Source organism: Panthera tigris, chromosome A2 (genome assembly GCF_018350195.1).
Source record: "Panthera tigris isolate Pti1 chromosome A2, P.tigris_Pti1_mat1.1, whole genome shotgun sequence".
Taxonomy (NCBI): domain Eukaryota; kingdom Metazoa; phylum Chordata; class Mammalia; order Carnivora; family Felidae; genus Panthera; species Panthera tigris.
In genome coordinates this window covers 80,421,017-80,446,267 of record NC_056661.1, presented here as the reverse complement: position 1 = coordinate 80,446,267, position 25,251 = coordinate 80,421,017, and the positions used below count along the sequence as shown (strand labels likewise).

The 25,251-nt window shown below is 40.4% G+C and overlaps 1 protein-coding gene across 1 annotated transcript in view; it reads right to left on the bottom strand.

Moving 5' to 3' along the window:
- The window catches only part of SLC26A5 (solute carrier family 26 member 5), a 50,115-nt gene extending 28,272 nt beyond the window's left edge, over positions 1–21,843 (bottom strand). Inside the window, exons 1-4 of the mRNA XM_007083931.3 lie at positions 21,771–21,843; positions 3,971–4,038; positions 3,358–3,562; positions 1,232–1,371 (exon numbers count right to left, since the gene is read on the bottom strand). Of these exons, the coding sequence (XP_007083993.2) occupies positions 1,232–1,371; positions 3,358–3,509 (292 nt within the window). The 5' untranslated portion in view covers positions 3,510–3,562; positions 3,971–4,038; positions 21,771–21,843. The remainder of the gene's footprint in view (positions 1–1,231; positions 1,372–3,357; positions 3,563–3,970; positions 4,039–21,770) is intronic.
- Between the last annotated feature and the right edge of the window lie 3,408 nt (positions 21,844–25,251).

Sequence of the window (25,251 nt, the reverse complement as noted above, 5' to 3'; positions counted from 1 at the left end):
CACTGGCCACCGTCCCCTAGCCCCCCACACCCCTAGCAAGCTGCTTTTCAGTTGCTTCTTCAAATACTCCATTCTTCTCCTAAGTGTCTTCACACATACTATCCCTGCTGCCTCAAATGCACTTCCTCTCATTCTTTACCTGCCTCCCAAGTATCCTTCAGGACCCAGCTCAACTCTCTCTCTCTTAAAGAACTTTTTGTGATTTAGCTACTCAAGTTAGGTTCCCCTATTATTATCTTCCAGCACTCTGTATTTTCCTTCAGAGTGTTTAACATCATTTGTAATTAAAAAATTATATGCCTTTAAATTTTTTTTTAATTTTAATTTTAGAGACAGAAAGAACACGAGCAGGGAGAGGGGCAAAGGGAGAGAGAGAAAATCCTAAGCAGACTCCATGCTGATGCAGGGCTCGATCCCATGACCCTGGGATCATGACCTGAGCCGAAATTAAAAGTTGGACACTCAAATGACTGAGCCACTCAGGCACCCCCAAATTTTTATGTGCTTTTATTTGTTTGATGTCTTTCTGCCTGATCAAATGGTTAGTTCATAAGGAAAAGGAGGGTCAGGCAGATGCTTGATAAACATGTGAATAGATGAATAAATGAGCATTTTCTGAAATTCTTATATCACATATAAAATCACACAGACGTAGAGGAACTCAGTCTATCCCAGCCCTTTGTAATTAGAATATGGATTTATAGGTCAAGAACCTTAAAAAAGAAAACCCCAACAACGTGTTCAATGAATAACTGATTAACCTAGCAAGAAGTAGGCCATGTGCAGTCAGTTCCGAAAGGTCCTGATCTGCAAAGTAGTATCACTACATTCTACAACTACTATCTCTGGGATTTTAAAGGGTTAATTATTTCTGAAAAAATCCTTTATTTTATTATTATTTTTAATGTTTATTCCTTTTTGAGAGAGAGAGACCATGAGCGGTGGGGAGGGACAGCGAGAAAGGAGTACAGAGGATCCAAAGCAGGCTTTGCACTGACAGCGGTGACAGCGATACGCGGGGCCTAACTCAAACTGTGAGACCGTGACCTGAGGTGAAGCTGGACACTCAACTGACTGAGCCATCCAGGCGCCCCCGAGAAATTCCTTTAGAATGATATGATAAAAGTATGAATTTGCAATCATAATGAAATTAAACAGAAAACAGGTCAACAATTGTTTGAAGAGATAACAGCAAGGGAAACAACAAAAAGAAATAAATATACCTACTGACCTTGAGGAAGCTGAAGTACCCCTGTGCTTATGCCTGAGACCAAGTCACCCAACACATACTCTTTGAATTTGTACGCGGGCAACCACTTAGTTATGGGCAGGAACATATAAATGATATTTCGTATCTTCTTAGGAGTACATCTGGGAGGACCAAAAAAAAAAAAAAAAAAAAAAAGACGAACATTTCCACCAAATTCACACCACGGTGTCTTCCCTTCCTCATATTGTGGCGCAATAGGGACAAATTCACATTTGGTGCTAAGAACGACCTTGTCACTTGGGGGAGATCAGAAACAACAAGAGCTTCTTGCAACCTTTTTTTTTTTTTTTTTTTTTAATGGAAACATCTGAATTGGCTCCATGATAATGCTCTACAACTTACCATGAGAAATAAGAAAAACTTAGTTTTGAAATAATGGGGATACCCTGGAAGCTATTATTTTAATAGATGACATCCTAAATGTACTTTCTGTGTTGGTGTAAATCAAAGTAGGGGAATTACTTACTGCTTCGGTCAATTTTTGAAGGTGGAGCCATTGACCAGCAGGCCCACCCATTTAGTTTCCCCCTTCCTTATAAAATGAAGGACATGTATGTGTTATGAGCTTTATGAATATGTATTTGAAGTGCTTTAGTATCTTTGATTAGGAAAACTCAAAACACCATTTGTCACTGGAGTATAGTAGTGGATTCTGTGTCTGGTTGTCTTGATTAGGTGGATAAAACCAAGGCTTTGCATTTAGTCCCTACGTAGTTCAATTAATTTTGATACATGAATATGCTCCGGGCCACGGTCAGTCCTTTTCCCACTCTATGTCCATCATCAAAGACATTACTGAATAAGAGCATGGACAGATGAGTTCCCTCACTCTGGCAGCCCCAAGTCCTCCTGGTGACAAGGAAGCAATTTATTCCATTCAAAGGACAATGTACTCTTACAGCACGCACGGTACTTTATATAATAATGTCTTTAGTGGCCAAAGCATCTGATTATCAGGTTTAGGAAGATACTGGAAGCAAATGTGGGGCAACTATGGCAACAGTCATGAGTTTGAGCGAAACAAATTAGATTAGATGCCACACTCTTTTTTTAGAACATTAAGGTATTAACAATAGCTATGCTTATATACTGTTTGCCACGTGCCTTGCACTTCGCATATCTTTTTTTTTTTTTAATTTTTTTAACGTTTTATTTACTTTTGAGACAGGGAGAGACAGAGCATGAACAGGGAAGGGTCAGAGACAGGGAGACACAGAATCTGAAACAGGCTCCAGGCTCTGAGCTGTCAGCACAGAACCCGACGCGGGGCTCGAACTCACTGACCGCGAGATCACGACCTGAGCTGAAGTCGGCCGCTTAACCGACTGAGCCACCCAGGCGCCCCTGCACTTCGCATATCTTAATGGATTTTAATCCCCAGTAACTCTATGATGTAAGTCCTATTATTATCCCCATTTTACACAGCAGGAAACTGAAGCACACAGCTAGTAGGTGGTTGGGACTAGGATTAAAACTCGGAGAGTCTGACTCCAGGGTATACATTTTAAAACTCTCCTGATGGTCATAGTTAGAGCGGAGGGTCTCTGTGAAGCTTACATGAACACAGAGCACAGAGGTGTGGTCCCAAGGGTCTAGAATGGTTTGGTTTTGAAGCTTGGGAGCTATTGAGAGGCACACATGTATTACTGTTCCCAGGCCTGCAACATGGCTGTGAAAGCGTCTCCAAAACAAAGAGTCATAGGATGCTGTCCTTGACAGCCTAGGTTGGGATTTAGATTCAGGATGTTGCCAAATGGAGAAATCAGAGTGGAAAAAAAGTTTGGAACATTCCTGAGAGACGAAGGCAAAAGGTGGATGTGTGGAAGGTGCTGGAGTATGGGAAAGCCGGGTGTTTAAATAAACCATTAAACAGATGCAAGCATAATCAGAATTTAACAAATAGGGTGAAATACATAATGAAGCCTGGGTTCAATCAAATACTATCCCTGAATGAACATGTGGACAGTTCTGCAAATCCTGAGTGCTCACTTTTTGTTTTTTCTCCACGGCACCAGATTTTCTTTATACATTTGACCTTGCTTCTCTCATAATGACAGAATAAAGGAAAAAGTTAAAACACAACATACGTGAATGCCTGTTTCAGCTTATCCCCGATGGAATCTGAAATCTTGTCCTTCTTGTGAAGTCTTTCCTGGAGGACCAGATGGCTGAAGATAGGCCTTTCCACATAGTACCTCTGGCTTGCTGCAAGGATTTCATTTTCTTCAGCATGATCCATAGTACTCCGAAATTATTCATCAACAGCAGGAGACAAGCATTTCCTGAGTGTCACTAAGGGAGAAAATAGTCTATTTCAGATGCCACAATCCTACTGATTGTGTTCCTAAGCATCTCTTCCTCGTGGGATTGTAAATTCTTCTGACGACTTCATCTTTCGACAACCCAGAGCACCTAACACATGGATGAGTACCTAGCAACAGCAAATAAATGAAGTTAAAATCACTATGAAAACATATGAGACTTATTTCCTCCCAAGGCAATAACTGGTAATGTGTGTACTTCTAACAAAAGCTCGCATTAAATTCAGTGGCTAAATACTTCAGTTGGCTCTCAGTCCATATAAGGGGGATAGTGACCCATTTACATGTCAAGGAAACAGAAAAAGGGGCAAGATCAGTCCTTAAATTGAACCCAAGTTTCTTGAAGGCATATTATCCTCCTCTCCAATTCTGTACTCACATTTGATTACTCCTTAAATTATCCTATGGTTCAGAACTGAAGCTTATACATCTCCATGAGGAAAATTCCTGTGAAAAGTTACAAGTTGAAAACATCAGTGCAATGGTAGAATACTCACACATGATTATGCTGTCATGTGTGAGACAATTACGATGGTTGATTTATATATATATATATATATATATATATATATAAATATATATATATATAAAAACCCAATATATAATATACCCAATAAATATATATATATATATATATATATATATATATATATATATACCCAATATATTTGTGTGCATGGAAACGTGTGCAAGGATGTCTACTGCAGCTTTATGATATTGAAAAATTAGAAAAAAATGCAAATGTCTACTGGTATAGTCATATATTGAATGCTATAAAGTAGTTTTAAAAAGTGAAATCTACTTGTGTCATCATCAATAAATCTCAAAAACTTAATTTTTGATAAAAATGCAAGGCCCGGATAGATACTCAGGGGTACAATAATATAAACAAAATTTTAAGAAGTATAAAGCGAGGTGCCTGGGTGGCTCAGTCAGTTAAGGGTCATAGGATCAGCTTAGGTCATGATCTCACAGTCCATGGCTCGAGCCCCACGTCGGGCTCTGTGCTGACAGCTCAGAGCCTGGAGCCTGTTTCGGATTCTATGTCTCCCTCTCTCTCTGACCCTCCCCCATTCATGCTCTGTCTCTCTCTGTCTAAAAAATAAATAAAAACGTTAAAGAAAATTAAAAAAATAAAAAGTATAAAGCAATACTACATGTTGTTTATGGACACATGTATGTAGAAAATGTATAAAACCATGAATGGCAATGATAAACACTAAGATCAGGATGGTGTTTCCTTTGGAGAGAAGGGGAGTCAGACTCAGAAGAGACAGAACTTTAACTGTATCTATAATGTTTTAGTTTGTAGAAAGAATTGGTGCAAATAGAGCAAAACATTTAGATTTGATTAAGTCTTGCAATATGTAAATGGGTGTTTGTTACATGACTCTTTGTATTTGTCTATATATTTCAATTGTACACCTTATAATGGAAAATTAAGTGAACAACAAAACAACGGAAGCCAATGTTCCCAACTGAAGGAAGTTAACAGCAGAGGAGACGGGAGTTGGCATGAGTTAACAGTCAGGTGTCTATGTGATAACAACAGGAGAGTGGGGCAATTCTTGATGTGGGTCAATACAATTCCTGCGTGATGCAAAGTTTTTCACCAAACTGAAATTACAATTCACACTGAACTCAGGTTCATGTGATCACCCACAAAACATCATCCAAAAACAAATGCCTGTGTCCAAGGAGGTTAAAAATTCCACAGTCTAGAATAAAAAGGAAATCTAACAGCAAATGCAACCAAGTACCAATAAGGATGACATGAACAGATTAGTCTGGAGAAAGAGGATTTTGCAGCAGAATCTGACAAAGATCATATGTTTTTTGCTTTAGGCTAGCAAGGCTGGTTGGCCATCTAATTTTTTATGGCGACTCTAGGAACTCATAATATCCCAGAACGACTGGGCTGATGTGTATGAGTGGAGTCTGACCTAGATCAGTGCAACCATTCTGCCTTCCACCTGCCCCAACTCCTCCAGAACATGACAGGACAGTTTGTAGAACCATCTGGAATTCACACAACGCACCGCACTGCTTTAAGCCTTTGTGTCACTGCAGAGTTCCATTCACTCTGGAAAACGCTGTTTTCTCCCCCTCACTCTCTTCCCATTTTCCCTAAACCCTAATCATTGTAGCTTTCAAAAGCCTCGTTTTGTCCTCTGCTTGTCTGAAGTTTCCCCTAAGACTGGGTCAATACTCACTACTTTGTGTAATTTTCCACTTTTCTCCCACTGATTATAATTATTGGTCTCTTCTAAATTGTAATTCCCGAGACCATACCTTGAAAGTCAAGGGTCTAGCTCAGTCCCTGTCTTAGCAGGTACTCAGTATTTGATGAATGAGGAAGATCTTTGGATTGGTGTTCATGACTGTTGATAATATAGGTCATGCTTCCTGTTATTTCGTATTATAGAAGATGAAGCCTGCTTTAAAATGTATCATTATTATTAATTTTTCTGTACACCTCCTCCTTAGTCATCTTCTCTTCTATTTCAGAAAGGTTATATCTTCCTTCATAGAGCCACTCAAAGAGAAAAAGACCAGGTAGATCTGAGGGAGGTCTAATAAGAATCAGGCTTTTTCTCCCTATTGCAAAAACCCAGTTTTATCATTGATTTTACTGTTCCCCAAAATCAATTTGCCCAGATGTCAATGGGATGAACTGTGATGATCGTATCTAAGGCTGTTGCATCATGTACACTTAGTGGGACCAAACGTAGCCACTCACCACAAGGGTCTGGGGAAGGCTGAAAGTACTGATGTCAGGGCCTCCCTCTGAATCTCCTGAGTTAGGATTTCCAGGGGTGGGGCCTGGACGATGGGCATTCAGTATGTGTGAGTGTGGTCATGCCTTGCTGTACCCATGTGTGATGGCCTTCTCTGAGACTTCAGAGAAACAGAATAGGCTTACACTGAAACACAGAAGATGAAATAAAATATTTCTAAAATATTAGATCTTCTTATCCTTATTCTCCAAAGTCCTTTGGCTATCCCTGACAGGATTCTTCATTTACACCCATTACTCTGAAGGCCATTTGTTAATGCCTCATTTCTCCTGGTCCTGGAATCTCAAAATTCCTTCTACTTTATCAATCAGGGCAATTACGTGTGTGTTTTAAAAGCTCCCCAGGAGACTCAGATGATTGGGTAGGTGGGTATTTGACATATAAAAAAATATGGCTTTCAACTTTGCCTAAACTCAAAATCTCCTCAGGTGCTTTTAAAACAGACAAGAAATCCTGGGCTCTATACAAGACCAATTAGAGCAGAGCCTCTAGGAAGGGGGCTGAGGCATTAAAAAAAAAAAAAAAGCATCCTAAGATTATTTTAAGGAGTAAAGAACCACTGGTTTAAAATCTGAGAGGGACAGAGAAATACATATGAAAAAGACATAAGAAAACCACAAAGAAATATTTGGACACAAAAGCCAATTATACACTTTAAGGACTATGAATTAATAATTAATAATGAATCAGTGATACAATTACAGCCAGATGAAATGTTTTCAGAAGTAATCTTTATAATACAATGTATGCTATGCCTTAATATCCAACATAACATAATGAATATAACATGGTATAATATAATATACTTACTGAAAAGTGTACCAAATAATTTTGGAGATGAATTTGAAATATTAGGACATGATGTAGCAGGAAAAATACTTCCTTGAATTTGCCATTTTCAGTTAGGGAATTGGTTCTCAGCCCTGACTGCTCACTGGAATCACCTGGGCGGCTATTGATGTCTGATCTGACTCTACCACCAGGCATTCTGATTTAATTGGTCTGGGAGGCAGGCAGGGACTGAGGATTTAAAAAGCTCTCCAGGTGACTCCAATGCACAGCTGAAGTTCAAAACCACCAACTTATGGCATGGCAATAGACATACACACACCCAAACAAACGAAACTGAACAAGGTGTACATAAATTGTGTGCAAGACATTCTATTAGTGTCTTTGCTCATGGGTGTCTTTGAAATATTCAATAAAAAATTACAAAACAGAAAAATATCTTGCTTAGGTTTTTCTATTCTTCTATTCTCAAAACAAGAGGGAGTTTTGTGTAGGCAGGCCATGAAACACCTGCTAAGCTTCATGCAAATGCAGTCTTATTTGTTATAAGCATTTCATTCAGGGTTTAAATTAGGAGCAAATCTCCAAGGAAGTTAGATCTCAAAACATTAGACGGATTTAGGAAAGCATTAGGGTATGACTCTCTATAGGTTTACCAAATAAAATATAAGATATCTAAATTTCAATGTCAAGCAAGCAACAAATTTTTTTAGTGTATGTTCCAAATATTGCATAGAGCATACTTACATTACATTTTTATTCTTTATCTCAGCTTTGGGTATCTTTTATTTTCTTTGCTAAATGTGGCAACTGTAACACTCTGTAGGTTAGGAAGAGACACAGACAAGAGGGGATTCTCAAGTATTTTTGAGGTGTTAGGACCCTGGCTAGAGTACAGGTCTCCTAGCTATATCTGTTTGGCATTTTTTTCTTACCTGGGAAAGGAAAGGAGTGCCGGGAAGGGTAAGGACAGGAGAAGAGGGTATTATAAAGAGAGGCTGTCCTTTTGGGGAACTTTTAATGCTCATCAATAACGATTAAATAATTAAAGCCATGAAGGCTATCGATAGCCCCCTTATCAGAAGAGTGGCAAAGAAACCAAGGAACCAGCATGAGCAGATCAAATGACCAGACCCTTATCTGACAGATAATGAGCTTCCAGTGTGCTGATTGCAATATAAATCACCAAGCTGTAAAACTACCCAAACCCTTACATGAGAAAAGTCACTTCTAAGACGGTCTAAAGGGACAAACCTTCCGGCAGGTCCTCCAACAAAAATACTCATTGCAGAAAAGCAAAATGACCTAGGGGTTCAAATCCCATTTTCCACAACTGTGAAAGAAGGGATTTAAAAACAGTTTCGAACATCTTTCATCATAGATTTCTAGATCTGAAAGTAATCTTGAAGATGATCCAATTTAACTCCTTCCTTTTGTAGGTGAGAAAACAGACCCATCCATACTCACGTTGGGGTAACCTCTCCAAAACCTCTCTCAAAACACAAACCTTGTTTCCTGTTCAAAGTCGTCACCAAATTTAAAAGGCACAGATGTTTATAATACAAACTATAACAAGGCAGCAGCAACATTTTTGACTTCAAACTAAAAGCAAGAATTAGTTGCTTGCCGGTAACGGAGATTCACTATGGTTTTGTGGAAGATGCTCCAAAATGGAGGTCAGGGTCAGTTCCAGCTCTAGTTCTGCATTTCGAGCGTCTGAGCCATTCAATACTGTTATGACAGGACCAACTAAATCAGGAGTTTCCACACTTGGAAGTATGTCTCAGTCACCTAGGGAGCTTGAAACCACAGACTTCTAGGTCCTTTAGAGACTGTGTTTCAGTAATTCTGGAATGTGTATTGTTTTGAGCTCATGGAGGGAGATTGGTGAACCTGGTGGGAAACTAGACTGTAAGCAGAAACCCAACACTGTTGATTTCTGTTCAGTGATGGCTACTTAGGGCTCAAAAATGCTTGTTAAATGAATATAGAAAAACAATTTGCCTCTCTGAGTCTTAGTGTCCTCATCCCTAAATAATATTTCCAGCGACAACATTCTGAGAACTGTATTTGGCAAGTTTGTTCAAAATGCCAATCAAATCTCTGGATTTAGCTAGAATGGATTCAGTTGTCTGAAACTAAGATAACCCCTCACTCCACACCTCCCCCACACCAGCTCAATAGTGCTTTTCTTTAAGTGTGAAAGTGAATGAGTATTCTTCACTGTGGATTGGAGGCATCAGAAGAGAGACAGTCTCAGGGTATCCATCTATTCAAAGTAATCAACTTACATAACTCTAACTATATAATTAATGACACAATCTAATTAGTTCTAATGCTTATAGTTGTCCTTTTCATTCCAAGGGTGCAACCACATACCCAAACTCACCATATCTTTCAACATAATTTCTCTATGGGCATCAGCATGAATAACCAACAAAAATAAATGTTACTTATTATGAAAACTTTCTATACTTCCCAGGGCATAAACTTTTCTATAATGGACATAGCATATAAAAAAGACTTTGTGACTTACAGTCCAGAAGAAAAATGTTCACTTATGACTTTATCAGACTTTTCCTGAAAGCGATTTGAAAAAGTTGCTTCCTTTTCTCTATACTTCTGGGACCAGTATATAGTATCTGCTTTTCCTCCTTAACAATCATTGACTAACTGCAGTGGCCAGCATGTAAGGAGAGCCAAAGACCCTAAAATCTATGCAAGCTCGTCCTGAATGTAGACTGTGAGCTCTGTGAGGCCAGGACCACTGTCTCTGAAACATGTAGCATATACCCCAGGATGCAGCAGACTCCCAGACGTTTGTTGACTGCTCTCCGGTGTACTTGAGTGGTGGGGGCCAAAGTCGCCAGAGTACTTAGCTTGGGGCTCTGCCCCTCCTTTTCCTCTTTTATTTTTACCCACTCCTCTTAAATTCCTCTGTCAAAAGATTATTAGATTTCTATCCAGAGACGCAGCATCTGGTAGGCTTTGGATTCAGAAGGACTGTGTTTGGAGGCTGGAAGTGGCACTTAGCTGTGTGTTTTTTTGGGAGGGAGGTACATAAGTTTTCTGTGCCTTCATTTGCTTATCTGTAAATGGCAGGTAGGAGGACAAGCTGTGGAGTCACACAGACCACTGTTCCAGTTCTGATTCTGCCATCATGATAGAACATCTGGCACGTTATCTGACTTCTCTAAGTCGAGTGACCATATGTCTTGGCTTATGCTTATTGTCCCAGAGTAATTATTACTTCCAAAAGTGTCCTGGGTTGGAAAATAAATTCTGCTTCCTTCAGATTCTTCAGCTATAATATTGAAAGAATAAAACTTCAATAGAGATCTGAGAGGAATAAATTAGAAAATGTTTCTAAAGCACTTATCATGGTGCCTGGCGTATAGTAAGTGTTCAATAAGTATGACTACTATTATTTTATCTTATTTGAGAGACACTGAGAGAGAGCATGTGTGCATGCATGGGGGAGGATCAGAGGGGCAAAGACAGAATCTTAAGCAGGCTCCATGCTCAGCATAGCATCCAACGCAATGCCACAACCCCAGGGATCACGACCTGAGCCAAAATCAAGAGTCAGTTGCTCAACCAAACGAGCCACCCAGGTGCCCCAAGTACGACTGTTATGATGACTACTGTGGACAGGGTACCTAATTTCCTTCAATTTTAGGTTACTTATTTGTAAATTGGGATAATGATTTTCCTCTATTTTTACTTATTGAATCACTAATCTAGTCACATGGCTCAAAAAGTCATGTATTAAAAAAATTGAGGGGCGCCTGGGTGGCTCGGTCGGTTAAGTGTCTGACTTCGGCTCAGGTCATGATCTCGCAGTCTGTGAGTTCGAGCCCCGCGTCGGGCTCTGTGCTGACAGCTCAGAGTCCGGAGCCCGTTTCAGATTCTGTGTCTCCCTCTCTCTCTGACCCTCCCCTGCTCATGCTCTGTCTCTCTCTGTCTCAAAAATAAATAAACGTTAAAAAAAAATTAAAAAATATTGAAGTGCTGTCTCACTTCCATTGCTCAGAAGCAACCACAGTGTTTAGTTTCCTGTGTCTTTCCAGAAATATCTTACACAGGCAGACATGAAAAACAGTCTTCTCATGATCGGTAGCATGCTTAACGCTGTTTCACACCTAGCTTTTTCCACTATCAACATCTCTTAGTGATCTTTCTATATCAGTATATAATAGCTTCCTCACTGTTTTGTGTTAGGGAGAACACAAGCGCATGTTTGGGTGAGGGGGCAGAGGGAGAGGGAGGGAGGGAGGGAGGGAGGGAGGGGGAGAGAGGGGGGGAGAGAGAGAAAGAGGGAGGGAGGGAGAGAGAGAATGAATCTTGAGGGTGGAGTCTGACACAGAACTCAATCCCACAACCCTGGGATCATGACCTTAGCAGCAATGAAGGAAATCAAGAGTTTGATGCTCAACCAACTAAGCCACCCAGGTGTCCCTTTATTTTGTTATTTGAACAGCTGCATAACATGCCATTATATGGATATTGTATCATTTGTCCAGCCAATCCTAACAGTGATGCACTAAGGATTAATGTAAGAATTATAAAGCACTTAGAATAAGGTATTCAGAAGATACTTATTACCTTTTTAATCAATGTTACACTTATTTCCTTTTACCGGCTCCATTTCTCAATGCCTTGAGCCTCCATCTATTCATTCATTATGATTCTACAGTCTACCTCCATGTTTGGCTGTCATATCCAAGTTGGCTACTCTTAGAGATCAATAAGCTATGGTACATGCCCTCAGGAACCTTGTCATCTAATGTCTCTGCAGCATTTTATATCCTTTTAAGGATTTCCTACAGGTGGGTAGAAGCATATGAAATGATAGAGCATATAGGGGAACACAGAAAGTTCTGGGAATGGGAGCAAGAGACTGTCGGCAAGGAAATATCAACATTTAGGAAATGAGAACAATATAAATCTTGTGGTTTTTTTTCCTTATTATAAAATGTAGGAGCACAGTGGAAATTGGGAAATTTTCCATTTTTCTCATGAATAGTACATATTAAATGTATACCATAAATGCATTTATTTGTACGTGTATAATGTATATTTACATGGCTGGATATGGTCTTAATAGTTTTGCATTAAAATTTTTATACTTAACATGATGATCATAAACGTTTTGCCAGGTCAATAAACTTCAGAAGCATAATTTCTAACGGCTACATAATATTTTCTAATATATGCAATGATTTAGTTAACAGTCTTCCTTATTATTAGACGCTTTGGCTACTCCCAAATTTTGGCTATTACAAGTGAGATTTTGTCTTTGATCTGTGTGAGTTTGTGTGTGATGGTAATAAAAAAAAGTTCACCTTTAAACAACGTTAATACTCATTTTAAGTACTGGGTAACTTACAAAGTGAGTATATAAAAACTACTAGTTGACTTAAAATAACACAAATGGTAGACATTTATGTCAGCTTATTTATACACAAAAATAGCTGGGCATGACTACAGCACTTAACACTGAGACTGTGAGGTTAACAAATTACAGCATCCACATGAGGTAAGAATTATCCACCTTTTTCAGATGATGTATTTGGGATTCTGATGAAGTAAGAAGAGCCAGGATGGGATTCATTCAGGTCTCCTGATTTCAGAAGCCATGCACTTATGCAATGCTGCCTCATTGACTGTTAGATTAATCATGCCAAAATGTTTATCTAATTTTATCTAAAATATACTAACTATAGGCATGTATTCCCACTTGTGATTTGCTGCATATGAAGCCTGGTGGTTTCAACCACATAAAAAGCAAGAGTAGGGTCAAGGAAGGCTTCAGAGAGGAGACTGGATTTGAAGCAGCTCTTGAATAATGGGTAGAAGGCAAAAGCAAGGGCAGGTGATTCTGCACAGAGAAGTGAAAGGTAAAAATTTAACACCGAATGTTCACAGAAATTGTATTCTGAGTGGTTACGGAAGATGAAACTGGAGAGGTTAATAAGAACCAGGTGTTATAGGACCGCAAAGGGCAGGCTCTAGGCTCCATTAGGAGTCCACATCCTCTGGTTATTGAACTCTATTCCCATCCTACTTTATTCGATATAGAAATACTGATCAAAACCACTCTGCCATGGAAAAATTATTCAATTCCATTAAACAACCAAATCCTCTCTAGCACTAAACTGCTGTGACTCCATAAATTGATAAACTGTAAGATTTATTTTCCAACTGAGACACTTGAAAGATCCTTAATACTCACAAGAATCTTCTTTGGAGTAAAAAAGCTCAGTAATTCCAACTGGTGCTTAGGTTTGAGCCACAGGTATTTTAATTTAAAAGAAGTTCTGAACTTTAAGTAAAAATGGAAGAAGAATCTACTGGTTTACCAGGCAGATTCTTCCATTTGTTTGGTGATACTCCCTTAGGGTTGTTAGGAGGTTTTTAAAATAGTGAGCTCATATTAAATGGGAGAAGGGGTGGTTCCCTACTTCTTTAGGCCTGAGGCCATGTCTTCTTTCCAGGTTTGAATGTACAACCCCATGCCTACACCTGGGGGTCTATATCCCACAGAGACTCTCCGATGGGTTGTGCTGAGTATGAGCCTGCACTCACCGCTGTTTTAAAACATTTTTCTATGGAGCACCTGGCGGCTCAGTCAGTTAAATGTCTGACACTTGGTTTTGGCTCAGGTCATGATCTCACAGTTTGTGAGTTCGAGCCCTGCATCGGGCTCCGTGTGGAGCCTCCTTGGGATTCTCTCTCTCTGCCCCTCCCCTGCATGCTCTCGCACTCTTGTGCTCTCTCAAAAATAAATAAGTAAACTTAAAACAATTTTTAAAAATTAAAACATTTTTATGCATTCTTCTGGTAGTCTTTAAGTTTACTGTTTAAACATTTAATTGTGTTTTACCCTTTATTTTTGTGTTTGTACTGAAGGGAGGTCTGTATGAGTCAGCTTAGTCCTTCATGTTGCTAGAAGTCCATTATAACTATGCGAAAATTGTTCATTACTGGTTCTATTAAATGGAATTACTTAGTTCTTCTTAAAGTTATTCTTCTTGGAGCTCACTACTTGACCTAATCTGTATTAATTTCTTTCTAAGACTGGTACACATCGGCCAGCCTAGTATTTATTTTAATTGCACTTAGGGAGTTACACTCTTTCCTATTCCACATTTTCCTTCTTCTCACTTTTTACCCTCATTTTGATGGAGCACATCCTTAGGTAATTGATTCAGATAGTGTAGTTGGAAGTAAAAAGCCTGAGTCTTTGAATGTCTGAAAATGTCTTCATATCATCCTCATACTTAATTGATAATTTCATTGGCAAGAGAACTTTAAGTCCAAAATCATTTTCCCTCATTTTAAAGGCATTGCTTCATTACATTTTAGTATCCTGTTCACTGATGAGAAGCTTTATGTCAATCTTAAGTGACTTCATGTTTCTTTTTAGAAAGTTTTAGGAGCCTCTCTATATCCTTGACTCTGAAATTTTATGATTGTATGTTTGTATAGATATTTTTTTCCATTCACTTGATGGATCCTTTTTATCTCATACTTTTCCTTAACTCAGGAATTTTTTCCTGGTATTTCTTTGTCAATTTCTTTCCCTCCTTTTTTTTTTTTTTTTTTTTTTTCTAGAGCTCCAATAGACTGATATTGCACTTACTGGACTGTTCCTCTATGTTTTTTCATCTTTTCTAGCATTTGTATTCTGTATTCTTTGACATTTTGTTGTGCATTTTGTGCATTGTTTCTTAAACTTTTTAATTTTTAATGTTTTTTATTTATTTTTGAGAAAGGGACAGAGCATGAGCACTGGAGGGGCAGAGAGAGAGAGAAAGACACGAAATCCTAAGCAGGTTCCAGGCTCTGAGCTGTCCACACAGAGTCCGACACGGAGCTCGAACCCACAGACCCATTAGTCCTTCTAATAAGTTTTTTTTTTATAATCATTTAAAAAATTTTTGAGATCTTTGTCTGTTTTCTGATTGCTCCCTCTTAAAAGAATTCTGTTTTTGTTATACGGAAACAATATCTTTTTAATCACTCTGAGGGTACTCAGATTTTTAAAAAGCTATTTTAAATGAATGATCTCACCCCGGGCATTAATAACTTTTTTTTTTAATGCTGCTTCATATGTGAGGTTATTCTTAGTTTTACATTTACGTTTATATTTCTAAATTAAAGACTTGATTAACTTTCCTGGGTTTGATCCACCATCACATATCCAGTGCTTCCAGCACAGGACCATCCCCTGAACAAAATGGTGATTAGGAGCCTTTGTGTACCACATTCGCCTTTACTCACTGCTCACCTGACGTTAGGGTGAGGAGGTAAGAGCTGGCCTGCAGGCTAAGGCCCATCTTTCCAAGTGCTAGGAAGAGAAAGGATTTATCTATAACACTAAACTCATATTAGAAGCACAGGCTCATTTTAACGAATGCATAAGAATTTCCATTAATCTCCTGCAATAAGGCCCCCTGCTGCTGCCTGCTGTGTCCTTATTGAACCCATGCCCTGAGCTCTTTTTCAAAAGGTCACTCTTGTTCCCATGGTGGTTCTAGCAGTGATACTTAGTTCTGTTTCATCGATCACCTGCCTCCAAACATCTATCTCATTCTCTTCAGAGTTCTTCCTATTCTTTGTACAATTTTACAGCCTTTTTTTTTTTCATTTTGCAAAATGAGCAGATGTGTGTTAAATTTTATCAATCAGACATTTTTTTTTTTTTTTTTGAGAGACAGAGGGAGAGAGAATCTTAAGCAGGCTCCATTCTCAGACCAGTGCGGGGCACGATCCCACGACCCTGGGATCATGACCTAAGCTAAAATCAAGAGTTGGACGCGTAACTGACTGAGCCACCCAGGCACCTCCAATCAAACACATTTTTTAATATAAAATGCATAGACATATGGAGAAGGATTTAAAAGTATTTACCACAAAACTGTAAATAGAGATTATGTTTAAATGGTGAAATTGTGGGTAATTTTATTTTTATCTGTACCTTCTAGGAAAAATACTACACACTATTAAATTTTAACATAAAATGCATAGATACATGGTACACACATATGTACACAGTACACACGATTATTTTTGTAGCAAATGTCATAAAAGCTAGTTCTAAGTGTTCATAATGGGAGTAAAGGGGACTTTCTGTTATCTTCTCAGAGAAGGCATCTTGCAAACACAGGAGACCTTTGGCATTTAAAGGAAAAGTGACAGTCATGTTCAGAGACCGCTAAGAACCCTAGGTTTGAAAATACCACTAATTGAGAGATGGATGTGGATATGTTGCTTGACTGATATAAGCTATCAGGTTTGTTTTTATTACATGCTTCACATTTTCTCCACTGTCAATTAAACATACCAGGCCCCCTACAGATGTGCTCCCCATTGATAGCTGAAACCAAAACTGCCAGGAGTCCGCTGTGGGAATCACACATGAGGGGTCAGGTAGGTCATGGCAATGACTGAAATGAACCAGGTGAGGCTGTGCCGATCTAGAGAGCACGTGCCGACCCAAAGTGGTCAGCCCTTACTCAGCTCTTGCTGAAGACTGGCTTCCAGTAAAAAATTTTCTTTATATTTAGGTTCAAATCACATACAGTTTGAGCTTATGGCTTAATGAGCTCTACCATGCACTTCAGACTAATATGAATAGAACCTTTTTATTTGACAACATATATATATATATATATATATATATATATATATATATTTTGAGAGAGAGAGCGAGCGAGTGAGCAAGCTCACGAGCAGGGGTGGGGTAGAGAGAGAGAGGGAGAGAGAGAATCCCAATCAGCCTCCGCACTATCAGCACAGAGTCCGATGTGGGGCCCAAACCCATGAACTGTGAGATCATACCTGAGCCGAAACCAAGAGTCAGATGCTCAACCGATTGAGCCACCCAGGCGCCCCAGTAATATATATGCATTTTTAGTTTTATTTATTTATTTTGAGAGACAGAAAGTGCACAAGCAAGGAAAGGCAGAGAGAGAAGGAGAGAGAGAGAGAAAAAAAAACCCAAGCAGGCTCTGTACTCGCAGTGAGGAGCTGATGCAGGGCTTGAACTCATGACCTGAGCTGAAACCAAGCATCAGACACTTAACTGACTGAGCCACCCATACTCCCCATGAATAGAACCTTTTCGTCACCCAGAAATTTTCCTCACACTCCTACCTAGTCAATCCCTGCGATACCTGTGAAATCACCACAGATTAGTTTGGCCTATTTTCCAACTCCATATAAATAGAACATCCAATTTTTAAGAGAACTTGAAACTACATCTTAACAAAGCTTTATCAAGATTTAAATGTTAGAAAGCCAACACAAATATTTATAGAACAATGTGCATGCCCAACAAAACATGCAGGCTAAATTCAGCCTTCCAGCTGTGCAACCACTTCCTGCCTGGTCTACAGTCTAAACCACAATATATTTTGTATGAATTCATTGATTACTCTCATGATTGTTGGTTTTGGTATTACCTGGCAGTTTTTATTCATCAGCAACTAGTAGGTCGTTCTTTAAAAAGGAAGGAAAAGCCTTACCTGCAGGGTACCGAGCAAGAAGCAAGGAGAACGGGAGGCTGAATTCCACTCCACAGCCAGCCTTGGGGAGAAAGGGATCATGAAGGAAGGAATGGGTAGGGGCTGATTTGGTAAGGAAAGGAAAGCTGGAGAATACCCAGCGGGTGTAATATAGAAGAAACAGATCACAGGGCTGCTGTGAGTTTCACTAAAGAGTAAAACACCTCACCTTCAGATCACCCCGTAAGTATCCCATATGATCTTCAGCATTCTCCCACGCTCCTGCCCCACTACCGCTGCTTTCTGTGATTTCATTTCCTTCTACTCCCCACCTCGTCACTCTGCTCTGGCCACTCGGACCTCCCTGCTATCTTGTGTGCCAGGCACATCCCTGCTTCAAGGCCTTGATGCTGGCTAGGACGGTCCCGTCCTGGGGAGCTCAGAACTTTCTCCTTCGCCACCTTCCGGTCTGTGAGCAACATCATTTCCTCAGGTGAAGCTTTTTCGCCTAACTACCCTATCTTTAAAGCTGCCCCACCAACTTCTCCACTACCTTCTTCCCAGCTTTATTTTTATCCACAGCATTCATCACCATCTGACCGACACTGTACCTTACTTCATTGTCTGTCTTCCCTTTTTCCTTCATGAGAATGAAAGCCACATGAGGACAGGTATGTAACAGGAATTCATTGGACATTTGTTGAATGAATGACTCAAGGAAGGAAGGAAGAAATAAAAATCCCTTCTAGTTTTGGAGACTGTTGTTAAAAGTGTTCAAGCAGGGACTAGTTAAGAAAATTTTATCATTTCTAATTATCTTGCGACATTTAATTGTTTTGAGGGAGTACGGATTTAAAGAGCAAGCTAAAGATAATCCTAAAGACCAGAACAACCCTAACAGTGCTAACTTCAAAAATTAGGTTTGTGTAGGGCACCTGGGTGGCTCAGTCGGTTAAACATCCGATTTGTGATTTCGGCTCAGGTCATGATCTCATGGTTCATGAGTCTGAGTCCTGCGTCAGGCTCTGAGCTGACTGTGCAGAGCCTGCTTGGGATTCTCTCTCTCCCTCTCTCTCTCTGCCTCTTCCCCACTTATGTTCACTCTCTTTCCCTGTCAAAACCAATAAATAAAATTTAAAAATATAGGTTTGTGGGAGGAAAAATGCTTAAACATATAACTGGGCATTTGAGTTTAGTAATAATTTTTTACTTAAAGTTTTAAGTTATGAGGACAAAACCCATCTTTTTCTAGTACATTTACTCCAATCTTTTTAAAGATTTTATTTTATTTATTTTTAAATGTTTATTTATTTTGAGAGAGAGGGAGAGAGCGAGAGAGAGAATCCCAAGCAGACCCTGTGCCATCAGCTCGGAGCCCCACATGGGGCTCAATCTCACAAACCCTGAGATCACGGCCTGAGCCAAAATCAAGAGTCAGATGCATAACCGACTGAGCCACCCAGGCACCCCTTAAGATTTTATTTTTAAGTAATCTCTACACCCAGCATGGGGCGTGCACTCATAAACCTCGAGATCAAGAAGTCACATGCTGGGGCGCCTGGGTGGCTCAGTCGGTTAAGCGTCCGACTTGGGCTCACGTCATGATCTCACGGTCCGTGGGTTCGAGCCCCGTGTCGGGCTCTATGCTGACAGCTCGGAGCCTGGAGCCTGTTTCCGATTCTGTGTCTCCCTCTTTCTCTGACCCTCCCCTGTTCATGCTCTCTGTCTCAAAAATAAATAAAGGTTAAAAAAATTAAAAAAAAAAAAAAAAGAAGTCACATGCTCCACTAACTGAGCCAGTCAGGTGGCCCACATATACTCCTATCTTAAGTTATTTAAGAAGTAGGTAAAGAATAAGTTATGAAATAATGAAATAGCATGTGCCCATTATTAAATATTTGAGAATAACGATCAGCAATAAACATGTAAAAATGACTCTAATACTAGAAGTTTTTTTTTTTTTTTCTTTTTAATGGCAGTGATGCAACCAGCTGTAGGTAGATGGAGAGGTGGGGGCCGGGCTGGTTCTGGAGGTCTGCATTCAATTTTTGACACCTGGTAAGGGCAGTTCTTCTACAGCACAAAGGTAAAGAACTCTGGTGCTGGTAGCTTTCCACTCCAGAAAAAAAAATGTATTCCCCAACTAAGACATTAGTTTGAATTAACTCAGGCCTTGGGATTGGCCAGTGATGGATTAGACCAAGTATGTCCAAGCTGCCAATTCACCTATGGAGGCACCCTTCTATCTGCTGTGTTTGGAAGACGGCAGGGATCGTTCTGGAATCATGTGCCACAAGCTCATATTTTCCAACACATAGCAGTTGAAATACAATGATTTGCCTAAGTTTTAGAAAGCTTGAGAATAAACTTGGAGCCACTAGAAGTCCAATAGCAGAGAGAAAAGAAAGAAATTAAGTGTTGCTCCTTGCAATCTGTGGGCCTTCTTACCCTGTTCTATATTTCCTCCTTAATGCCTTTCCATCTTTTGCCAGCTCATGTCCATTTCTCTTTCACTGATCTGACAGTCACACGTACACACTGTATTTTTCTTCTTCTAGGTGTTTTGGGATGTGAAGCGCAGGAGGAGGAAACAAAGAGTAGGATAAATAGAAATAAATTTCATGGATTACAATTTAATGAGTTGCTCCTTTAACTCTAAGAATAATTTGCAAAGTGTGAACACCTACAGAACTGCCAATGTAATGGCAACAAGACTGGGTCCCACAAATGCTTAAGGTAAACAATATGCTCTTTTTTTCCTACCACAGTTCTGGTAACTTGATAGTCTACAACTACCTGAGAAGGTGTGAGGATCACTTTTTTTATCTCAGTTTGGACACAGAAAGCTCACATTTCAGCAACGATCAAGGTCATCATCTTTATCCCTTGCTGACACTTTTCTCCCATACCCCTACAGTCACAGTCACCTCTAGGAAAAAATTACAATAGGCTATTGAACACTGGCATGGATATCCAGAGAAGAGAGATAATCGTCTCTGGGGACCTGTAGGCACAGCTAATCATCTTGGATAGGCAAAGTTACACCTCGTTCAGTCCATCAAAATGTACCGGGTGCTAAGGACTCACAAAGCATTGTGGGAACACTGACCTAGTGCCTAGGCACAGCACCTTCCCTCAATAGACTGAAATCGCCTGATGTGGACTGCTTCTTAGGAAGGCATGTTTAGGCTTGTTTACCACTGAGAGTATGTAATACCGGGCCAGGCCCTGGATAAAGGGGATTTTGAGGGCCTGCTTTCTATCTTAAGGCAACCCAATCTTAGAATCAATTCTTGGCGATTATTTAATCCAGTGATTCTCAATCTTGACTGGACATTAGTGTTCCCTGGTAGGGGGTTGGGGGGACTTTTAAGAAAGAGAGGTATCTGGACCTGACCCAGTTGAAACTGGCCTCTGGAACTGTGTTTCAAAAAGAAGAATTGAAGGATTTCATGAAACTGGATCTAGTCTCCAAAAGGTCACGTGAACTTAAGTGAAATACAGTTTGGGAAGCACTGGAGAACTACATTTATCCATACTCAACTGAATCTCTGATCCAGTATTTGTGTGTATGTGTATGTGTATGTATAAACTCTCCCTGTGATTCAAATGCATAGAATTATACCTTAGTAGTTGAGAATCACTGATCCCATATGACACAGAAAAAAATTAATGTCCGAAGAATTTCATTTACTTGTTAACTTGTCTAAGATCACACACCTAGTTAAGAGCAGAGCCTGGATTAAAACCATGATCTCCACCAATTTACTCAGCCAATTAAGGTCTATCGATGGCATTCCAGGGTTGTGACCAACCACCCAGCTGTCACTCAAGAATAAGGGAGGTCAAGGCTGCTGAATTCCTATCTAAGGATCAATTAGGCCAGTCCTGATCCAAGTTAAAAGGACAGAGTAAGCAGTGCTGGTCCTGGCATTATCTCTCTTACTTACCCTTTCTTCCAAATAGTGGTGTACAATTCAGGCCTCTGGAAATGTTACAAAGTCCTGTGCTCCACGTAAAATCCAACACTACCTATGACCCACTTTCCCATTATACTAGTTCCAGGTGGCCCTCTACCTACCCAAATCCAATGTGCAGCGGGAAGGGCAGGGGCAGGGTCCCCAGATGAGAGGTCTGGTGCAGTTCAATGAAACCTTGGTTAGTAGCGCTGCGAGCTGGAGAAGGCAGAGCTCGCTCCTCGGCCCTAGGACAGAAGAAAGGAAAGTTAATCCAGCAGTTGCTGGTTTGTTCTTTGAAAGAAATTATATCCAAAATGTTTCTTAATGCTGTCAATTACATTCCTGGTACCAGCCAACTCTCTCTCAAGATACAACTCCTGCTATCACAGTGGTTTATACTAAATATGGTAATTATGCAATGCAAACACACACACACACACACACACACACACACACACACACACACACACCTCCTTCCCAAAGGCGAACACTAGTATGTGTGTGTGAGAAAGCAAGTTCAAACTTTGAACTCAACCATTCCCATCCTCATCAATTCATGTTTACAAAAGTTGGTAAGTGAGAATCTTCCCTGAATGGGGGCATCAGTACCGGGAGAAAAATTTCAGAAGTACTTTCCTTGAGACTAATGAGAAAAAAACTTTAAAAAATGAGATTCATAACGTTCAAGATAAAAGCTGATGTTGATCAACTAAAAAATTAAGAGGACTACTCTGTCTTTAGTCTTTTATAAATAATACAATTATTACTTCCTACTTTCAGAACACTTAAAAAGGCCGGGTATTTATTCCATTCCAAAGTAAATTAAATTATACCCACTCAGTTTGTGGACTGACCCCTATCCTTGCTTCATTTCCACCCCCCTCTGCCTACCCTCTAATTCAGTGTCCCTATTCTAAAATGAGGGCTTACTCCTCTGAAATACATGCAACATTTTGAATGGCGTGTGTTTTTTCTGGGATACAGTCCTTAGTTTTGGCCAGATTTTTAAAAAGACCCGTCACCCCCCCAAAGTCCTCCTGAGAATACAGTTGTTTACCAGGGTGAAGATGAAGAAAAGATGATGCAGTTGATGACTTCTGGTCTCTACAATGAAAAATTTTATGAAACTGGCCTCTGGAATGGTCTTTCAAAAAGAAGAATTGAAGGATTTCATGAAATTGGATCTATTCTCCAAAAGTATGAACTTAAGTGAAATACAGTTTGGGAAGCACCAGAGAACTATATTTATCCATACTGACTTTGTCTTCTTTGGTACACAATTTCACTAGTTTGAAACCAAAGGAAAGGGAAATCATCATCTCCTTATTTCTGTTGTTGGTTGTAAGTTTATTAACTCAATGATAATGCAAACACTAGGGGAAAATGGACATATCTTCTTAGTTATATTTCCTGGAAAATCTTTTATTTGAAATTGATACATTAATTTATTTTCTTCCTGCATTTATTCAATAAATTAATTGATTTTTATTTTCTTCCTGCATTGGTAGAAAAACTACAAAATCATTGGGCTACCGGGGGACAAATACGGCATTTAGAATAAGATGAAGGGCACCTGGGTGGCTCAGTCGGTTAAGGGTCCCACTTTGGCTCAGGTCACGATCAGAGCCTGGAGCCTGTTCTGCATTGTGTCTCCGTCTCTCTCTGCCCCTCCCTCTCTCTCAAAAATAAACATTAAAAAAAATCAAAAAAAGAGAATAAGATGAAAACTCAACCGATTTTCCTAGGTTTCAAGATATACTATAAAGCTGTAGGGATCAAAACAGTGTGGTACTGGCACAAAAACAGACACCTAGATCAATGGAACACAGTAGAGAGCCCAGAAATAAACCTACGCTTATGTGGCCAACCTACAACAGAGAAGGCAAGAATGTACAAAGGGGAAAAGACAGTCTCTTCAACAAATGGTGTTGGAAAACTACATGCAAAAGAATGAAACTGGAGCATGTGTGACACCACACACAATACACTCAAAATCGGTCAAAGACCTCAATGTGAGACCTGCAACTATAAAACTCCTAGAAGAAAACACAGGCAGTCATCTCTCTGACAGCAGCCTTAGAAAACTCAGCTGGTTTTGATTTAAATTGAATAGGCACCGCAAACCTGCATCTACACCTGCCAAGTCAGCCCACTGTTGTTGCTGGGGCTTTCACTGGAAAATTCCTCTATCTTCCATTCTTCTGCAGCAAAGTGCCTCCTACAGGGAAGAAGTCACTTGCTGGATTGAGTCAATTCTTTGGTATCGCTCATAAATTAATGAGGAACTTGTAACTCTGTATAGTTTCAGAGTAGTTAAAGTGAGAAAAAAAAGAAATGCTACGTAACAGGACTGGGGCTTCAGGTGTTACCTAACAGACCAGAATGCTTTCCAGCAGGGCACTTAAGGTATCAGCCATAGCAACCTTACCTACGAATTCCTCACGCTAAGCTTTTTTCTCATGCAAATTAGTTTGAAGGTCTCTCTCCAGCCTCTGGTCCCCCACCTGAAAGTCTTCGTATACAAAGAAATACTACAGTCATTAGAAGGATTGTCTAGCAAAACCTTATTCCAAATTTCATTTCAAAGAGGCTTGCTCTTCCTATTTCGTACTCCAACTTGCCCTTTTATTTCCAAGTTTACCTTAGACTACGCATTTTATAGCTAATACATTCAGTTCTCAGATAAGAAAAAGCTGAATCCCCATGTCCCCCCTACACCAAACTGCCATTTTTGTTAAGTTTTCATTCGTGATTTAACAACTCTAGACCCCAGGCTGATAACACAGTTGTCACGGTGAGGAAAAGAATCTTTGCCAGCTCCGTTCAGAGCGGGCAGACCCTGGCGAGCTCTACCTCCACCGACAAGGCCCTGCACGCTTCCCCCGCCCGCCTGGCCCGGACAGCTCATTCCGTGAGGCAGTCACTTGCAGTAAACCGATTTCCTGATCGACGGTCTTTCCTAAATAGAAGGCAGGAGCCTGAAGGGACCGAAATATCAGGCCCACTATTATGGCAGTGCGCCCACCACGGCAGGTGTTCAGGAGCGAGTTTTAGGCAGGAGGCCACCACTACCAAATTTTAGAGCAGTAAGGCTCATTCCTTCAACGGAGCTGCGGAGAGGGGCCAGGCTTTGCCGGGTGCTGAAGGGAGGCCCGGCCCCCCCGAAACCCCAGCTCCGCTCGCAGGGCACCCGGGCGGCCGAACGGGGCAGCCCCCACCGCGCCTCACCGCAGGCGGCGCCGGGTCTCCGGCGAGAAGGCGAAAGGAAACACTGAGATTTAAAAACCGACGGGGACACAAACAGACTAGACCCGAGAAGGCGTCTTGACGCTGGCCTCGGCGGGGCTGAGAGTGTCTGGGGAGCAATGGGAGCGCGCTCGGGAAGGTGTGAAGAGCCAAGGGTTGGGCTACAACCAAAGGGACGCAAATGTCTAGGAAGAAGCCTGTGCTGCCGAGGCAGCGCGGGAAGATTCAGGGAGACGTTTGCAGAGGAAAGCGCGTCTTCACATTTTATGCTGTCAGGGCTTGGAGACCGCCAAGGTGTGGGCAAGTCTCATTTGATGTCTGCTAGTTTCAGGAAGCAGTGAGAGCCAAAAAGACACA